Source organism: Amblyomma mixtum, chromosome 5 (genome assembly GCF_055824585.1).
Source record: "Amblyomma mixtum isolate Tamu chromosome 5, ASM5582458v1, whole genome shotgun sequence".
Classification (NCBI taxonomy): Eukaryota; Metazoa; Arthropoda; class Arachnida; order Ixodida; family Ixodidae; genus Amblyomma; species Amblyomma mixtum.
The window spans coordinates 188,583,316-188,604,368 of NC_143016.1; the positions used below are offsets into that span (position 1 = coordinate 188,583,316).

General features: G+C 47.3%; 1 protein-coding gene across 1 annotated transcript in view; it reads left to right on the forward strand.

The window, feature by feature from the left end:
* LOC149345177 (uncharacterized) overlaps positions 1 to 21,053 on the forward strand; it is a 138,484-nt gene that overhangs the window by 17,149 nt on the left and 100,282 nt on the right. Inside the window, exons 2-3 of the mRNA XM_089546486.1 lie at positions 8,098 to 8,245; positions 12,850 to 12,891. Coding sequence (XP_089402612.1) covers positions 8,098 to 8,245; positions 12,850 to 12,891 — 190 coding nt within the window. The remainder of the gene's footprint in view (positions 1 to 8,097; positions 8,246 to 12,849; positions 12,892 to 21,053) is intronic.

Here is a 21,053-nt window from a genome sequence, read left to right on the forward strand (position 1 = left end):
AAACGAACAGGCCGATCAGGCCGCCCGCGCACTCTCTCCCCGGGCTATCTCCCTGTCCTTAGAAGGGTACTCCCAATCAGACAATCTGGCCCTTACATTCAAACAAATCACCGATTACTACAAGGAGGAGCACCGGCGCTACCCGGCCCCTTGTAAGGGTCTGAATCGCGCTGACGAGCGCCTCCTCATCAAAATTCTTACTAACACTGTGCTGTGCCCGGCGGTGCTTAAACATTTCAATACATCCTTTGATGGCGCGTGCCAGTTCTGTGGGGAGGTGGCTGACACCTTCCACATGGTTTGGGCGTGTCAGTCAAACCCATCTATCCCCCCCAACCTCAACCCCACCAGAGAGGACTGGGAGGCGGCCCTGCTCGGCTGTCAAGACCTAAAAAGCCAACAGGCTTTGGTTCAACGGACGCGGGCGGCGTTGCTTGCCAATGGGGCACCGGAATAGGGGCTCCACCCAGTATTGTAAGGGGAAAGGGCCAATAGGGTCCTACCCCAATCTTCTTTCTGTAAAAAACTTAATTTCCCATAAATGTTTTTCACCACCTGCCTCGCCGTCGCCTCGCGGGCCTGCTGGACGGCCCAGAGTTGGTCCCCGAGGCTGGGCTGCGCAAGGCAGCGGCCAACTGCGGCGGGAGGGTTCCGGAATTAGTACCGTGAAGGTGTTTGTTACAGTCCGAAAGCATGTGAGTTAATGTGGCTACATTGGCGTGGCAGACCTTGCATATATTTGTCGGGTATGTACCGGGGTAAAGCCTGTGGTATAGTTCCGGGTTGGGGTACGTGAGCGTCTGCAGTTGTCTGAGGATCACCGCGTGCGCCCTGTCCAGCTTGTCGCTGGGCGGAGGGAATAATTTCGACCACCTGGGGATCTTTAACTTACACTGACGTCCCACAGCACACGGGCGTGTTTTGCGTTCTTCTTCCATCGAAACGCGGCCGCCGTGGTCGGGTTCGAACCCGGGTACTCCGGCTCGATATTCTCTAAAAACGCAATTTTCATTTTCATCCCCCCGCCCCCTCTCCCTTGCCGAATATCCACAGCCGACAAACGAGACGGCGCCAGCGGTGCCATCGCTGTTAACGCTTTCTTTTGCTTCGTCGTCGCCGCAGGCGATGCGAATATCCGACTTATAGTTGATCGATTCAGGCAAGTACCACAAACAACTGTAGCATGAAACAATTCTGCCAACCAGATGCCATTTCTGTGCCTAATTTGAGAACGAACGATTCACCATCCGCCGCGGTGTCTCAGTGGTTAAGGCGCTCGTCTACACAGCCGGAGTACCCGGGTTCGAACCCGCGGCGGCCGATTTCGATGTAGGAGAAACAAAAAATGCGCCTGTGTGCTGTGCGATGCCAGTGCACGTTAAAGCAAGCAAATTACGCACAGCAATGCGCGTGCGCTTAAACGCCCGGGGGCTGCAGCCTCTGCACGAAAAATACACGACATACGTCCACACCAACCTGTTAAAAATTATGCTCCAATAACTGCCGGCGACACAACACACGACTCCGGCTGATATATTTGAAAGAAAGGTTATGCGCGGTAGCATGAGTGACTGCAAATTAATGTCTAGAGAAACACTAACGCAACTTCTTGCACAAACATTGGATGTTAGTCAGCAGTGGTAGGCAGGCATACCTACGGAGAAATCGCGATAAACGCTATTAAAGTCGCTAGTACTTACACTGCATTTGCGCAAAATGTCCGGCAGCTGCCTCTTGTCATGGTTTGTCTTTACAGTCAAGATGAGCTTTGTTTTAAATCATATGGGAATGCCAATGTTCTCCAGCAATATCTGGAGTGGTTCCTGCACAGCGGCACGCGACACGCAGGAACCTTGCCAGTCCTGCTGCCGAAGAAAACAGGCTGAGCGGACGCTGCCCCTCGCACGTGCAGCCGGTGCAGACGAAGCTTGCAGTGACGACTTCAAATAATGGCACCACGTAGGCGGCAGTGACGACTTCAAATAATGGCACCACCCTACACGGTGCGGCGGGGGAGCGGGCGCATTGAGGCCCCCTAGCTCCTCGGCGGTCCGTAGCGAGACCCCTTCCCGAGCAATCGGCGCATTTTTGATGCCTCCCGAATACTGCTCGGGGTGGCAATCATTCCCTTTCCCCTGAGCAGCGTTTGCCTCTTTTTCCTTACGTGAGCAGCTGGGCCAGCACGCCACCGCGGCGTCGCTGTTGCCTCCATGAACGGGTGGAGATGATGAGCAAAGCAGGTGTGCCCTCCTCCGCTCCCGGGTGGCTCGCGCGGTTCACCTTATTGCATGGAGGAAGGCAAACAAACTCAGGAGAGGACCTCACTATCCGATCGGCACTCCACAACGTGTGCCGGAAGTCACGTGCTTTCGCAAGGACTAAGAGCCTTTCGCTCCCGGTGCATTGTTGGCTGCGCATGTGCACAACGTGCTGAGATGGCGGCTAAGCAGGGGGGAGGGGCGCAGGGGGGAGCCGGCTTCAAGAATTGTGACATAATCGCATCTCCCGAGTCCTTTCCTTCCTCCAACTCGTGGCGTTCGCACCCGCGCCGCTGGATTGGGTAGGAAATGGGGTACGCGTGTTTCCTCCAGTACATACATACATACATACATACATACATACATACATACATACATACATACATACATACATACATACATACTTATGTACGTACGTACGTACACACATACATACATACATACACCTGGTATTTTGCCCAAAACCCGGTGAGCAAACCTCAACAAGCAGACAAATGGAGAAACCCATAAACAACGGCTAAATGCGAGGAATGCCCATCATGAATGCCCTAAACACCCCGCTTTGTGGCGCTGAATACGCCGTTCACGCCGTTACAGGCATTTTACGTTGCAGCGCATGGTGCCGCCTTCTATGAGTCAAGGTGCTAACAAAAGCACTAATTCACACTGCTGCGCACAGAGGACGCCACCAATCTATAGTGCAGCAAGGGGTACCGCTCCAGTGTGCTCCTTATTTCTACTTCGTGTTATCCGAACTGCTGCGGCTTGCCCTCTCGGCTTTCCTGCGTCCCTGAATGTTTGCGCGATACAATATTGCTTGACCTGTTTGTAACGTTTGTTGCTTTGTTCACGCACAACGCCGCCGGCATGCGACTTCATCACTTTGTGACCTGAGTTGCGAGCAGATTTATCTGGAATGATAGTAGCCATGCGCAGCTCATTCCATATTACTCTACATTGTTCTGCATGCCACATTTCGATATATCTCTGTCAGCTTGTAAATTGAGTTCGGCCGAGAGCCGAGTACGCTTCTTGCTATCGCCGCCGCGGATTTGTTCAGTTGTTTGTGGGTGGAAGTACGCGCAATGAAGAGTTCCTTTTGAAAGCCTTTCGGTACCTTCCCGATTGCAGGAATGCCATCACCACGACGTGGCAATATGGATTCCGATACAAGTCACTAACTATCCCTCCTGTCTGTATTAAACCGAAGTTTATAGCATAGGGGAGGCCACAGGAAGCAACCTTTCTCAAGCGCACCACTTCCAAAGGGTGCGCTCAGTCTGGTGTTGGCAGGCTGCGCCTAACAGGGCCCAGGGTTTTAATTTTTGGCTGCGTTCTCGTGAGCAGTGGTGTCTTCGTTGCAAGAAAAACTCGTGCTATTGACATGGGATTTATAATGCCAGTTATTTTTATTTTATTTATTTAATAATTCTGTAGCCCTAACTTGAGGGCCACTGCAGGAGAGGAATTAAAAAAAATAAAAAGTGAATTTCAGGCACCGACAATAAATCATTATAAAACATGTTTAAAGCATCAACACGGAGACAGCAACGATTATCGAAAACATGGGTGCAAGCACTAAAGGGGATACAAGAAATTATTCTCTCGTTGGGCATAGTACAATAGCAAAACAACATTCAAACTCTTTGGCATGTTGTGCTGTTATAGCGCAACCCGGGAGGGCATTTTACAAATTAAGTCAGAAGGCAAAATGTTTTGGAAGCCATCTAGGCGTGCATGATAAGGCTGTATTCTCGCAACGTTTTAGAGGAGGTTGAACATAGGCTTCTTCGTTGATTTTTATTTCATTCCTAGTTATCTAAAAAACAATTTCCGTCGTTTTGTTTCTCGTTGTGTTTGTAACAGTTCCAGATAGCAACATTTCAGCATGTATGATCGACAATCTGTTCTGCAATGACGCGAAAACACAAAACGCGCCCAATGGAAAACATCGGTGCCCAGTGCAGGCACGGTGAAGAATGTCTCCGCATTTATTACCCAGATCGACTGCTTTCGGTTGCATTCAAACAAAACCTCTGCCTCAGTTTAGTATTTCCGCCTTCCTTCGCAACCATTTTCAGTCACGTGCCTGAATCATTCTTTTTTTCGGGAGTAGTCGTCCACCGTATAAAAGCTGTTTGGTCAAGCTTGACAGGTGGCCCTCGGAAGCGAGCTTTTCATCAAAAAATAAAAAAAATGGCATATGCACTTAGGACGGCTTACTTTGTGGAATGAGAGCATTGGTATCGCCGGGTTCATTGACACCCTCCCAGCCGCTCAGCCACCCACCGACCTACCCCCCCCCCCACACACACACACACACGCACGCACGCGCACACGCACGCACGCACACGCACACACACACACACACACGCAGTAAAAGAACTACACCAGCGTACTCTATCACCAAGTGGAATTCAAACCAGGCGTCGCAAACAGAGAAACAGAGGAGCATCATTTGCCGATGCCTTAGACTGCTCGGCCATCATTTTTTCTTCATTTCTAGCTTCATCCTATCATTGATACATGGAACAACAGTAGCCTTATTGACCCTCCTCGCGCCTCCCGTCACCGTCGCTCCAATAGTCCGCCCGTACATCGAAATTCTGGGAGGCGCACACGTCAACAATAGAAAACCAGTCAGGCAATTGAACTCGCGCAGCGCGCTTACCCATCATGCGTCTTTTTTACACGCTAAACAGCCCTAAGAACACTACAACTTTGTGAAGAATCCCAGAGTCTTCATTACAGGCACAATTCTCATAACGTAAGGCGTGATGTCATTGTCCTTTCTAAGAGTCTGCTGAAGAATGTCCCAAAAGTACGTACAGCATCACGACACAACACAAAGTATCATCCAATAGTTTATCGTTGCTATAGCACAGGCAGCAATTCAGTGACTATGGCACAAACGTGTCCTGCGAAATCACGTTGTAACGTGTAATGCCCACGTGTGGACTCCAAAGAAGGTTTCTGCGGCCTACTGAAATTCCATACGCTCAAATCGCTTTAATACACTGGCGTCAAGAAGGGCCAGGTCGGGCTGCAGGTTTATGGGAGAGGAAGTAATGAAAGATCAGAACCTCTGTCATTTGCTTTCTCTGCAGACCGTACGGGTATTCTGAGGAACGGAGAAGAGTGAAGAAACCGAATGTATCAGCACTAAGCTTCCTTACGACCATGTCCAGAAAAAACACATGAGCATTTATTCGCCTCTTTAGCACGGTTGGCAGGAAGGGTTGGTTTGTGGTTTTAAAAATAAAAACCCTGAAACAAGTTGTTGGACAAAAAGTCCATGACAGATTAACCACACTCTATGAAGGAAGCAAGAAATTCTGTCGACGCATAGGCTTCCTTTGAGAGTGCCCCAGAAAAGGCGCAAAAATTCTGTGGGTTACACGTAGCTTTTTCCTCGAGGAATGGAGCACTTACAACAGCGTCTCAATGAAGACGGTTGTGCCCGTGTAGACACGAAATGCTCCGGACGCCTGCTGTTGTTTCAGCGTGCCCTCTTTATCAGAACAGAAGAGGGCGACTTCATCATCATAGGTGAAAATATTAATTTCACAATGTACCAGCCAGAAGGCACCATTTTCTGTTTTTGAGCATACTAAGCATATAGGGAGTCGAGATGTATAAAACTAATTACAAAGGCGATGTCGAACAGGTGATTTAAGCAAACTATATTTGGTAAGCTCTTGGTTCTTAGGAAGAGCGAGTGTTCCCATGGGGCTCTTGTTAGGTGAAGGATGGGCGGTTGTGGACGTGCTCGCTCATATTCATGCAAAACTGGCGACGGCGTTCGCATTTCAATGGAGGCGAAATGCTAGAGGCCCGTGTTTTATGCGATATCAGTGCACGTTAAAGAATCCCAGGTGGTCGATATTATCCAGAGCCCTCCACTACGGCGTCCCTCATAGCCTTTGTCACTTTGGGTGACTGGACCCCTTAAACCAAACCAAATCATTCTCATACGTGTGGTAGAGGGACAGGGACAGGTGAAGGGTTGCGCAAAAGATACATTTTGGAGCTGTGCCGGTGAAGCGACTGGCAATTCGGTCTTGGGGAGGCGGAAATGTGCCTGTTTGTAGCTCCCGATATAGCACAGCTTTCTCTCTCAATAATGTGCGGTAAGGTAGAGAGCACATGCGGCTATCCTGACGCTGTCCGTGTATGTACTGTGCGTAGGAGAAATTCCCTACCGACACAAGCCTCAGGACTTGAAGGGTGATCTCTCTTCCTCGCGCGACGAGGTGTTCAAAACTGCTGAAGCTGGAGAGTTTTATGTATTTAAAATCCACCAGTTTTTCCCCTTATGTGCCTTATCAGGTGTACTGTAGCGTATACGCAGCCGATTTATATGTTTTGAGCCCATGCTTTTCGGGTTCAGTTCCGAGTTCGGCTCCGTACCAACATTCCGTTCCCGTTCCAGCCAGTTCGAACCTATTAGAACCTGTTGAAACAGGTTCAGGATGAAAAAAAAATCTGACCGTAGATGGGAGTTTCGTCAACCTTGTTATGCTGTCTGCATTTCTGTGTCATACTGGCATACACAGTGAATAAATGAAGCCTTTATTTAAAAAAAAAACTGAAAGCTTTGTTTTAAGACGAAAAACAAAGCTTTCATTTTTTTAAAATAAAGGCTTCATTCATTCACTGTGTATGCCAGTATGACATAGAAATGCACACAGCATAACAAGGTTGAATAAACTCCCATCTACGGTCAGATTTTTTTTCATCCTGAACCTGTTTGAACAGGTTCTAATAGGTTGGAACTGATTCGAACGGGAACGGAATGTCGCTCCGGAGCCGAACTCGGAAATGAACCCGAAAGGCATGGGCTCAAACCTGAACCCAACCCGGAAAAGTTCCGTTCTGACCCCTAGATTATGGCTTATGCCGGAATGCATGCGTTCCATTCCAATGCTCTATGAATGGCCTGTGCATTCTCAATACTTTCAGAGATCTCCGGGAGTCTTCAAAGCGCTTTGCGCGCAGTGGGGCAGTGTTTACGCGATGCGCCACTGCCATGCGATGCCAGGTGATTCCACCGGTGCGACTTATGCGACCGAAGTTGCTCTTTCCGTGCAAGCTCGTGCCAGCAATCATTAATTTAACTGCCACCTGCCAGGGTGATTAGTTTTCTCACAACCCGGTGGGTGGGTTGAGATGACGCAACAACATCACGTGACTTAGTTGGACCACCTCGGTTGCTTCTCCAGGGATTTTTCCACCGCAACTTAAGACGGGCGCCTTTACGCTCTCGCGTTAAAAGGTATTCGCGGTCATGTCAGCGATTACCGAATGAGGCTACCGCAGGAACATATTGCGTGTCAGTATTCACGTCAGCTTACGCGCGCATGCTCTTTTGCCGATGTATGCTAACTGATTTTCATATACTAAGAATAAACATTTTCAATTTTAGCGTTATCCGCTTATTCTGTATAAGATTTCTTCGTTGTATAGATGATTACTCATTATGTGAGAGTGTTACCTCAATGCATTTATTGTACAATTGGTTGTTTAACTTTCATTGTAATCATTCTGTATATTTCTTTCTTTGCTGTCGATTCTGTAGACGAGGGGGCTGGGACCTCCGTAAGGCACTCAAATGCCTTTAGTCCCAGCCTCTCCTCGTACCTCAATGGTAGAGAAAATAAATCCTGAAATCCTGAATCCTGAAAACTTCTGTCCTTTGCCCGCGTCATTCATGCATACACGCATGTTTCCTTGCGCCGATCTAAACACCGGCTATGGCAGGCTTCAAGTGCTGCGAAGTGAGCGTAACATGTGGAACTGCTGCACTAAGAAGATAATCTGTGCTTCTCCGTGAGCGCAGCGCGGCCTTTGGTGAAGACGAGCATGCCACGCGGGCAACTGGAGCAGCGGTTCAGCGACCTGATGAGGACTCATTGGCTGCGCGACCCGAGCCTGTGGCAGGCTGTCCTCCTCATTCCTCTTCTGCTCTTCACTGTCTTCTTGGCCAGGTAAGTGCATCGTGTGCTCCGGCATCGGGCTCCTCCCGATTTTATTATTGAATGGATGGATGGATGCTCACAGCGTGCCCTATCAAACGGGTGGAGGTTGACGTCACCAGGCTGAATATATTTTCTCCTCCGTTTCTTTTTTTTTTAATTTAGAATCTTAAGGAACACCGAGAACATCTCCATCGCAGTTGTGTTCTCAGTAAAAGTGGATTGTCTAACTCTATTTCGGTATGGTGACCTTTGTCAGGCAGCACAAGTGGTATATGTTTATGAGAAATTTGGCTTTAAGAATTTTTACGTCACACGAGTTCATCTCGTTATGTTCATCGAAAAAGGACTCCATGATTACCTTTTTGGAAAAGGCAGGGGGTGCTGCCTGGCCTCGTGGATCTGCGTACCCCAAAGACCTTCCACCCGTTGTAGTTCACTTCCGAAAGTGGCCACTGATGGAAACGCGTGTATTTTTTGCGGCCTTTGTTAATACAGTATCTCTGTCTTCATTCAAGGAAGCTTTTTATTATAATGAAGTAATCTATCGATGTATATAGGCCACTTTCAATTTCTCCTCACTGTCGCACTGGCCTTTTTTTCCGAATTCAGGATCCAATAGCTTGTAGGGTATACTGGCTTTCATTGAGACTTGTTTCGTTAAGGCACTGACCTGCTTTTAAACCACCAATCCACCAACCGCTTTTCTCTTGTTTCCTGTGAATCCATCCACTATGTCTTCATCACTTGAATCCAGTGTCTTAGTGACAGTGATTTGGCTCTCTATATATCTGGATAGGTGTCATTACATCCGGACATGTGCTCAATGGGGTGTAGTCATTATACTACTTACAACATACAGCACGCGAACAATCTTGGTCATATTTCTTTCTATAGCTGCGCTTTCACTGATGTCACTTCAAAGAGCAAAGCATTGCCTCTTGCGTTAACCTATAAATGATTTTTTTTAATCTGGTTTTTCTTTCTGTATTCTACACAGATGTATAATTCTTCATTCAAAAATTCTATACGTTCCCCGCGCTTTAAACGTGATTCAGCCCATGTCTCCCAGTAATGCACAATTTAATATTGTGCCATGAGCTTCCGTTGGTAACTTATTGACGAGCTCTCGTTTATTTCTAGCGCCGATTGCACTTTCCCCACTGGCCTGATCTTCACTGTGGAAGCAGCCGCGATGTTCTATGAGTGACGCATTTATCCCGGATTACAAACAGCGATGCTCTGCGTTATTTTGGCACTATTAAGGCTAGTTCGCTGAACTGATGAGCGTCAGGCACACCGTACAGGTAGCGATTACTCCATAATAATCGCCACCATGCGTGGAGGCAACTCTAATATTTCTGTTCATATAACTTCATGATAGAAAGAGAATATCGGCCGACGATATATTACCGTGTGTACGCCCCTTGAATAGGAATTACATATCTGAAATGCCGCTTTGCTGTTCAAAGCTGCACTCCACGCAGTATCCTTTGAACGGGCTAGATCGCCAAGTTCAAAGTGCATTTTATCGCGGTTTAACAAGTCCATTTGTAGCTGACAACCATGAACAGTTCGATCATGGCGCTCAACCGTTGCCCGTTTCAGTGCACGAGCTGAATGACCGACTTTCTCTCCAGAATGAGTGTATGAAGTGCATGGTGCAACGCACAGGCAGCAGCATCAGGGGCTGGACAGCAGCGCCCTTTTTGGCACGCTGTTGTGCTCTACGAAGTCCGTGCACAATAAAGAACACCGCCACAACGCGATTTTCCTTAGTACGCCCCGCAGGACAGAGCCCTCGCCTGTAATTGAGAGTGTCCTGTGTCATCCGCAGCCATCTTACCAGCGCAAACTTCCTAATCTCATCCGCCCACCTAACTTTCTGCCGTCCCCTGCTAGGCTTGCCCCTTCTCTTGGAATCCACTCCGTTACCCTTAAGGACCAGTGGTTATCTTGCCTTCGCATTGCATGCCCTGCCCAAGCCCATTTCTTCCATTTAATCATTTTAAGGTAACCATTTCTTCCTCACCCACTCCAGCCGCTTCCGATATGTTAACGTTATACCTATCCTTTTTCTTTCCATAGTTCGCTGCGCTGTCTGCAACTTAAACTGAACCCTTTCCGTTAGCCTCTACGTTTCTGCCCAGTATGTGAGTACCGGTAAGATACAGCTGTTATACACTTCTCTAGTGAGAGATATTCGTAAACCGCCATTCATGATCCGAGAGAACCTGCGAAATGCACTCCACCCCGTTCTTATTTTTCTAGTTATTTCACTCTCATGATCCGGATCAGTGGTCACTACATGCCCTAAACAGACGTATTCCCTTACCACCTCCAGCACGTCGCTGCTTCCCAGGCTATTGCACAATATCCTGGTTTTATGCATATTAGTTTTTAGACCCACCGTTCTGCTCTGCCTGTTCAAGTAATTGATCTTGCTTTGCAGTTCATCCCGCGACTGACTTAGCAACGAGATGTTATCAGCGAATCGCCGCTGATTCTGAAGAACACCAGCTGATCAAAATCGCTAATATTGAGCCCTTTACTTCGGCGTCTTGCTCCCATAGCATATAAGGAGGTTTCGGACATTACACCTTCACACCATACCATGAATTTTTTTTGGCATCTTGTTCACCGGCGTAACCAGCCCGGAGTCGGCCGCGAGTCTTTTTGTTAAACTGACCTAGTGCTTGAGCTGCCTGTGCACACTACCGACCGCTGCGAGCCGAAGAAATGGCTTCCTCCCGACGAGCTGTGCTCGAGCTGTCGTCGGTCGCCGGCCAATTTATCTTTGCAAGTGACCGAGCCAGATTAGAAACCACATCAGTAGCCGCATATTCGAAAGTACTAGCGAATATTTCCCAGGTCTTGGCAGGCATGACACGTCTAGCACCATTACTTAAGCGGTGCCTAATGGGGCTTCGAATTTCTCAGCTGCAATAGCTGCTGCTGTCAAACACGAAAACACTGATGTTTCCGAGAAACACGGTGAGCATAGTGGAATTTATGAATACCACTCTAGTGCGCGTTTTGTAGTGTCTTGCAATCAGTGGTGTACAAGAACCACTGGATGAGCCCACGCCGCTGCCGACTCATGCAAGCCGTGCTTTGCTGCAGATGTGACGTGTCTTGTGTTGGGGCACAATTTAGATGGCATTGTAATAGACTTCTGGATCGGTTCAGTTACCGCGTAACGTAACCATGATATAATCAGCAGGGGAAATTTTTCAGTCATTTCATTTGATAGCCAAAGTTGTATCAGACATTGTAAGCAGGCCACGGATCTCGTTTCATAACAAGCTCTTCGGCTGGCAGCATTTGCTTCCTTATTTCTGAAGGTAACCAGAGTCCATGCACTTCACTTATAAAAATAAAAAAAAAACTTCGAAAGCCTGCGTTGCGGCAAGGTTAAGACGTAGCACCAAATGGCACTAAGCATAGGAACGGCACAATTGTCACTCAGAATAAAAAGAAAGCAAATTTATGGCTCATACATTTTTTCATAGGTGAGTTGAGAGAAACTGAAATACTGATGCCCCATTTATGGCCAGTGAACATAGTTAAAAATGCTGTTACATGGACGAATGCACTCCGAAGCGATCGCTAATACCTCGAATATCCGCCATTTTGGAAATGCTTTTTTAGCGTACGCAAGAGCCACGCACGTTAAACTCGAGAAGTATAGCGCACGTAACGCGAGCGTACGTTAGGGCTGGACATGGAAAACTGTTTGTCGCGTGCGCACTACGACGCACGCTATCCTTCTGCGTACGCTTCCTTTGTGTATGTCTGCGTACGCGGCACTAAAAGTGCCTAGTGACCTTTTCCGCCCCGTTATTTGCTTTTACCAAAACTTTACGATTTCGGAATGTATTAAATGCAGGCTTTTCATGCTACAATTGAAAGACAAAAAATCGTCAAACTTGTCGACTAAAAATTGCGCGCGTTGCCTCCGATAAAAGCGGAACATTCCGGCACATGCTCAAGGCGATCTTTGTCCGGCTCATACAATGCTGAGCTTCAGGGCAATTCGAAATTCCTATCGCTCTATTATTGTTTAAGGCGGTGAGGGATGTTTTTGTTCATGTGTTGCTCGTATAATGTGCGCTATTCATAGCAGGCACCGCATGCAGCTTTTGACTACTGTTCTTATCATATTGGGTGACAATGTGCGCTGCATATGCCCTTGATAATTGCGTGTATAAAAGTGTTCTGTGCAGCTCGTTTCCTACGTTACTGCGCTGCCTGTGGCGCACTGCCATATTCGTGCATCCATCATCACCAGTATTAACTGGAAGCACGGCACCAGCACCAATTCAACCAAAATTCAATGATGAAATTACTGCAGTTATCTCTGCTACAGTGTACTTTTGGGCATTTATGTCATATTTACAGCCGATAAAAAATGTTACAGTGTAATTCTCCTTGTGTGCATTAGTGCTGCTCGAACTAATCTCATCGCGAATCAGTTTCATTTAACTCCCGTTTTTTATGTGTCGAAGGCTCCGAACGGTGCCACAGGTTTCTGAATTCTTTTGCCGGATGGAAATGCAACCTGCAAGAAGTTGGCATCCCAGAGAGTATACGAAGAAATTTCTTTCTTTTTGCAGGACTCTGTTCAACTTCCTTCGCTTACGAGCACCAGCATTTCGGTGAGTTTTGCGCGTCCTTTGCGAGCAACTCGCAAGAGTGCGTCGCAACCTAACGTGCTGCTCGTCGTGCAAGAAGAGCACAACCCATTGCTTCTGCATGGTTTCCTTGTTTTTGATCGCGCTGACGAGAGCGACGTTCACCTTAAACACACCGATTATTTGCTTGAATGAGGTCTACGGTTGCCCTGACACTAATAGCGATTACCTTAATAAAGACCTTACGGGCAACGGACAGCAAGCTGATAGGTCCGCAGTTTGCTAAGTTCTTGACGTCCCTTTCTTATGGATTGGCATAGCGCTAGCGTTCTTCCAAGCTTCTGTTACGCTAGAGGTCATGAGAAATTTCGTATACAGCGTGGCTATTTCTTCTAGCACATTCTCCCAGCTGTCCTTCGACAGATATGCTGCTACCTGATCCTCACTAGCATCTTTCTCTTTTTGCAGAACTCTTAAGGCTTTCTCTAATTCCTCTTTCGTTACTGGCAGGAAGTCCCAAACCTGTGCGCTACTGCCTCTATCATTTAGGACCTGGTTACATTAGCTGCTATCTAGATTCGTGTAGAACTCTTCCACTAGTTTAACGTTCGTATCTGTATTGCGAATTACACTACAATCTTTGTAGGAGCGCCGCGGTGGCTCAGCAGCTATGCCGCTCGGCTGCTGATCCGAAAGATGCGGGTTCGATCCCGGCGGCGCGATCGAATTTCGACTAAAGCAATATGCTAGAGGCACGTGTGCTGTGCGATGTCAGTGCACGTTAAAGAACCCCAGGTGGTCGAAATTTCCGGAGCCCTTCACTACGGCGTCTCTCATAGCCTGAGTCGCTTTGGGACGTTAAACTACAATAAGCTAAACTATTGCCCTCTTGTCTCTCAACGCATACATCTGTTTCTTGTCTATGCCTAGTTTTGTCTTCAGCGCTTTAGGCTACTACCGTTCTTCAGATCATGCTCGACTCTCTCCATATTAAACTTCCTTGTGCCGATTACCTTATGTTTGTTGATTAGCTTTGATAACTTTTCCAGTTCTATTGTTGTCACGGGTTCGGTGACTAGTCGACATCATCACCGAGTCCGGACAATGAGGGGGTGGCCGTTTGATGCCCGGCGTAGCCGGTAAGCAAACGCAGTGACTGAGACCGTGCCGATTACCTTATGTTTGTTGATTAGCTTTGATAACTTTTCCAGTTCTATTGTTGTCACGGGTTCGGTGACTAGTCGACATCATCACCGAGTCCGGACAATGAGGGGATGGCCGTTTGATGCCCGGCGTAGCCGGTTAGCAAACGCAGTGACTGAGACCGAGGCGTGTTTAAGAGGTAACAACAACAAAACAACGTTTATAGTTTCGATCGAACAATGCGGCAGCTTTTACAGACACATAATTTACATTCTACAAAACAATTGCGGAAAGCACATAGCAGTAAACACACTGAATTAAGTTATACATTGAATATTTCTACACAGGTCAGAACACAAGTGAGAGGCCAATTAGATACAGTCGATCAAAAGTCAGAAGGTGAACAAACATACAGTCAACCGGGAAGCGCGGTTGCAGTCCATCCACAAAAACGCAGTCAGTACGGCCCCCGAAGGCGACGTCCGTCCAGGGCAGCTTGCGGTTTCGAGGATGCGGTGCGGCGGCTCGGAGACCCCGGAGTTCGCGGCGGCAGCGTTTCCACCGACGAGCGGACTGAAGTTCGTTTCCATACGGCCCCCTTTTAAAGCCCTCGGTCGCTAGCGAGCGAGCACTCGCGGCGCCACAGCGTCGGCGTAGAAAAAACAAAACACCAAAAAGCGCAACGAGAGCACGTAGGCACGCTTTGACTCTGCATGGCCGCCATCTTGGAGGAGGAAAAAATTAACGCACAACCAAAAAGAAGCCCTAGGCTTCGACTCTCGATTCGGTGACCTTGGAAACGCAAAAAAGTAAAGCACAACCAAAAAGGCAGTCACGTAGGCCGCAACTTCTTTCCTGCTAATGGTCAGCTCCAGACTTCGGCAGTATCGGGGACGACTTTGAGCCGCCTCCGCTTTCGCAATGCGAGGGGCTGTCTACATAACTGAAAAAAGCGTGCATGCATTCTTGCTCTTCCCGAGACACATACAAAGAAACGCGGACGCATCAGTTTTATACAAACAAAAGTAATTTACAGGCTGCCGCCACTTCTGTGACAATTGTCAGTGGGGTTAGATGCTTTCATGCTTTGGCGTTTTATTGATCAGATCTTTGGTCTCCTGAGAGAGCTTGCGGGTATCCTGTTCAACCATCCTGCCGCCTACTACTACTGCGCACTCCGTAATGATAGCTGTGAGATTACTTTTCACTGATTGAACATTATGGTCGTTGCCTTCGGTTAAAGCGAATACCTGTTCTGCAGCAGTGTCCTAAATTCCTGTGCTCTCCATCTTACCGCCATCTTACCGCCATGCCACCCCTTATGTAATGCCCCTACGGGGGACTTTTAAGGTAATAAACTAAACTGAACTGAATCTTGTTAATGGGCTTCCGCACCACTAGTCTCTTACATTCCCACCCTAAGTCTAGGCTAATTAGGCACATTACCTTCCTGCGGTCGCAACAACGCACCTTTCCGAGGACCTCCACATCCTGCACAACAGCAGGGTGAGCGCGCAGTATGAAATGACGAAAAAATGAAAGGCGCCGATCGAAAGGAAGATGAAATGCCTCTTCGGCTCCCATACGGAAGCTTTATTCACAATGAATGCGAAGCGAAAATTGTTGCCGTAAATACGGCCCAAGTCAATTTAGGCGATCTGACTTGAGCCGTATATAAGGCAACAATTTTCGCACCGCCTTCATTGTGAACAAGGCTCCCGTGTGGGAGCTGAAACCGTATTTCATCTTCCTTTTGGTCGGTGCCTTTCATTTTTTTCTTCAAGTTCTAACCCGACCAGACAGGCTTCCGTCAAACTCTTGACTTCAAAAATGAAATCTATTTCATTTCTAGTCTCACAATTGGGACTCTTCCACGTAAACTTCCTGTTCTCTCGATTGAGGAAGAAGGTATTCATTATCTATAAATTATTTCTCTCTCTGAACTGTACTATTAACTCCCCCCCCCCCCCCTATTCCTATAGCCTATTCCATTGTAGGCTACTGCCTGATCTCCAGCCTGCTTCTTGCCTACCTTGGCAATTAAGTCGCCCATCAGTAGAGCACAAACCTTTTTACTTTGCACATTACCTATTCTACGTATTCATAGAAGCTTTGAACGATCTGGTCACCATAGCGGGATTTAGGCGCGTAGACCTTTGCTACCTTCAGCTTGTACCACTTAATAAGACTATTTACTCTAACTGCCACCCTCTAGTTAATAATATAGGATTCCTTCATTTTGCCAGATTTATTCTTATTGATGAAGAATCTCGTCTGCGCGCTAATCCATGATAGTACCGTTTACCACTGTATACACCTCACCTGTCCTCCAGGTGTCACTAGGCCCTATGATATCCCATTTAATACCTGCTGGTTGCTCGAAGATCACTCCTATATAATAACCTCACTGGATAGGGGTCTGGCGTCAAAACGTTGCATGGTTCAGCCTCCAGTCCGACCTGCCCGGATCCACAGATTTTTAGCCCCCTCCGCTGCGTCATAGGTTTGACCTCTGACTTGGTGAATTGCTCCGCAGCCACTCGGGACTTAGGGCCGAGGTTTAATAGGTTTATTCATATCACGTTACAGAACGGTAAATGTCATGTGCTTCCTTTTTTTTTTGCTCCCATGCCGTTAGAATTTGATAAACGGATTAGGATAATAAATATGACCATAGTCCTCAATGTTTTTTTCTGGTCACCAAACTCCGGCCAAAGTTTCATATAGGGACAGCGCCCGCCGCTAGTGGAGCGGCTGTCGGCGAGGGGGCCCGAATGCCTGCGAGAGCCCTGGTCGCAGCGGCTGTTTTCCGGCCAATGAGCTCACATTCGCTTGGTATTTGTGCTTTCTGGGGATTGGTAAATGGGCTTAGCATGGACGCTACTTTACTGCTTATCACCTGAAAAATTGGATGCAACATCGAGACACTAAAAACCCTGTGCGATCGACAGCAGCCGCTAGTAAACCTTGTTAGCGGCTGTTTTCTGGCCAACAATTGACGCGCTTACATTCTCTCGTTGCTTTTTATAAAACAGCAATTTTTGTACATGGGTCCAGCCTGCGCATTCATTTTCACCGCAACTTGCCTGCAATGTCACTCTGGAAGATCTAGCGTAGCGGTCAGTAACATATTTATGTGTGCCTGGGTTGCGCCTGTTTCGGCCGAGTCCTCGCTTTCATCTAAGTGCATAAAACTGCTTATGGCTGGCGTTTACCTTGTGAGAAATACTGCAATCTCACTAATGCTGAAAACAAGACGTTATTGTGGCATTTTAAGCAGCGGAGTGCGCGCTATAAAAGCGATCACATGACGAATGCACCGGCATTTTGATGAGGCTATCTCAAATTTTTTTTTTCTTTTTTCCTAACACTTTCGGAGGTGACAAAGCCAGCTGCTGAAGGCGCTTGCTACATAAGCCATTTATTTAAACCTTGTCACGCTGTGACCACGGAGGAACTGGCCAGTGCAAGGAAATTTTGAATTTTTTTGTTTATTACTCATGTGCTGGCTTTGCGCTACCAAAATTAGAGAGAAGCTGTGCGCGGCCCACGCGATAAACCGGTAAACGCGATAAGCGCGAGCAATGATAGGAATCACGGAGCAACTTGAGCAAAAAATAAAAAGCGGCAGGGGTTTAACGTGGTTAAACCGAGCAGACGTGCGAACGCATGTGTTTAGCTTGTTTGGCTCATGGTTTTGCTTTGCTGGGTGGTCGGCACGTCTGGCGACGATATTAGACAGAAGTTAAGCTCTGATCGAGGTTAAGCTGGTCTGATCTGTTCGCGCCGCAGTTGGAAGTTGATGAAGGCGACGACGTGTACTGCAGAGAGTAAGAGAGTGTTGCAGTTTAACACGAAGCCTGATTGGCTGCATGGATAGCATAGTGCTTGCGTGCAGTGGCCAGCGCAGCTGATCTGTGCGCGCAACTGAGGCTTCGAAACTCACTCTCGGCAATGTTTATTTTATTTCTGCACCCTCAAGGTAAGGGGTGCCACAATATTCTTGGCTGTCTTTGACTCCGTGAAGTAGTGCTTTCGCACTAAAAGCCATCAGCACATTGATGAGTACAGCTGTCTGAAATGCAACATCATGAGAGATTCGTGCTTAAGTACACTGGCAGGCCCTCGACTATCCGTGGGACGGGGCCGGACCTTCAGTTTTCAGCTCCAGTTTCAGCTTCTCGCGTTGCAGCGACACTGCTTATCCGTTGTTCACAAACTCGCGAGATCGAATCCGTGGGGCAAAATGCCTGTCGTATACACGGCCATGCTTGGAGTCGAAGCTAAATCCACCGCTTTCCTGCTGGGATATTGCTCGCTTCCATATTTTACGCTGCTCGGCGTCGCTCGGCAGACAGAACAGCGAGTCCTTTTCCTGCGTACCTCCGTAGCCGGAGCGGCACCCCGTCACAGCAGCAAGTATTCGGCATCGCAGGCTTGCGCGTCACGTGCACTGTACTTGTTTTGCGAACGAAGGCAACTACAGAAAAGAAAATAGTTGCTGCCACACCGCCGGCGTCCCATTCCGCCCGTAGACTCGTGACCGTAGAGACGCTCGCTTCCTCGCGTCGTTGCCCCCTCAGGTCTCTGAGCGCCGCCTCGCGGAAGGCGAGGTGAACTTATGAAGCTCTCCCACAGCGTTACGGAGAAGTTTCATGACCATAAAAGCATTGAAGGAGTATGGTATGACTAATGGGCCCATGGAATTTATTTGTAGATGCAGCATTGCGAGGTAGGTTAAGGTTAATTGCTTGCCGCAATTCGTTGAGGTTAGCTGACATAGGGGGTTGTTTAGTACCAGAGAAAATGCGCCTGACGATGCGGATTTGACCTATATGCTTTTCGAGCCTTTTTGTAGGTCTTCCAACGTGAGCCCCGACTTAAATAAGAATTTATGTAAAAACGCTTTCTTTCTTGTAGTCCTTTTGCCATGCTAGGAAAAAAATCAGTCGCATGAAGGTTGACAGATGGCATAACTTAGTAAGCAAAATGATTTTATTATTGACCTTGTTCCGAAATTATTCAGTTCTCATGTATTGGCTTATTGTGTAATTGAGTTTCGAATGTGGCAAGGTGTTAAGAGCCGGTTTATCGCATGATAACTACCCTTCTCTTAGACTGTGACAGTTTTCTTGCGTGTCTTGGAGGTAAAGGAAAGAAATGACAGTATGTATGCTTTTATGGTCGCTTATCATTGGGAGTTATGTAATCAATTATACTGCCGTGGTCAGTGGAAAGTGGTACATCTAAGCTTATTGCGAAATCCACTGTAGCGCACGTCGGTTCCTTGGATTAATTACGTGCAATTTCAGTTCGAAGAGAGCTGAATAAGCATTTCGTCTTTTTGGGCCCTAATAATAAGACGACCTTAACGGAGATTCCCATTTGTTGTGGAAGGTAAAATGTCTAGCCAGTTAAATATTTTCTGCGTCGCAACATTGCTTACCCTGTTACTCAGGTCGTGGCAGTTGTGTGGCCAACACGGACTTGGGATACGGCTAATTTGTAATCCATGGGAAAGGCGCTGCTGTGAACATGGAAGGGTTGACGACAATTTATTTATTTATTTATTTATTTATTTATTTATTTACTTGTTTATACAATACTGCAGGCCATTAAAGGGGCTGTGAAACACTGCCTGGGGGAATACCGGCTATACTTCAGGTGGGTTCTTTATGTCACACAGATGCTGACTTAAAAAGAATTACAGGAATCGATGCACAGGAACGGGAGTTATTCAGTGAAGAAATTTCAAAATACAAGCAAACAAAACGCTGCCCTCAACTCGATTTTGGCGGGGCTTCCCACTCCTATTTCGCTCTCCCAATGACGGCACGTGGCGCAACCAATCAAAACAGCCAGCCAGAGCACGTCGCGGAAGTTTGTACTCCATGGTTGCCTGCTCTCTGTGAGACTGGCAGCGTTGGATGGATGGATGGATGGATGGATAGGAGCGCTCCCTTTGAAACGGGGTGGTGGCAATTGCCACCATGCTCAGCTTTTCTTTATTTATTATTTTTTGTTTACTGTGTTGGCAATTCTCATTAAGATTCTCGATCACCTTTGCCTACGGTTTCCTACTATTCTAACCTTATGCCACATCTCTGCTTTTCAGCCACCAATCCTCCAATCGCTTTTTGCTGACTTCCACTGCAGATTTATTTACATGACCATTGTTATCTTTAAACCCTAGGGCCTCAGAAAGAGTGACTGTGCCTGCATCGACATCCGGATGGATACCATCACATTTGATTATGAGGTGTTCAATTGTTTCCACAGATCTACCACACACTGCACATGTGTCATCTTCTTCGTTAAATTTCTTTTTGTAGCTGCGCGTTCTAAGACTCCCTGATCTAGCTTCAAAAAGTAGGGCACTGCCTCTTGAGTTATCATAGAAAAATTCTTTCCTGATCTGCCTTTTCCAGAATCGATATAGTTCTACACTATGTTTCTTTTCCATTGAATTCATCCAATTTTTAACTTCCGCGTTTTTGACCTGTCGTTTAATGCTCTTTCTTTCTCCGTCCTCATGACCGGCATACTTACTGGTTAGTTTTCTAGTTCTTTTCCGCCACTGTGAGTCAACGTTCTTTCTGTATAAATAATTAAATACCTTAGCTGCCCATCTGTTATCGTCCAATTTCCTCAGGCGTTCTTCATATAGTATTTTACTCTTAGCTTCCCGCGCCTCGAACGATGCCCAGCCCATATCCCCTTGTACTGCCTCGTTTGTGGTTTTGCCGTGGGCACCTAGTGCTAATCTTCCAACAGCTCTCTGATTTACGTCTAATCTCGACTGAACTTCTGCCCTTAAGCACAGAACCGCATTTCCGAAAGTAAGTCCCGGCACCATTATTCCTTTCCAAATACCTCTTAGTACTTCATATTTGTTGTACCCCCATAATGCCCTATGTTTCATTATCCCGGCGTCTCTTCGTCCTTTTGCCCTAAGAGCCTGTTCATGCTTTTCCGTGTATATCTGCCCTTCGTTTAGCCATATCCCGAGGTATTTGTATTCGGCCACTTTGGGTATTTCGTGG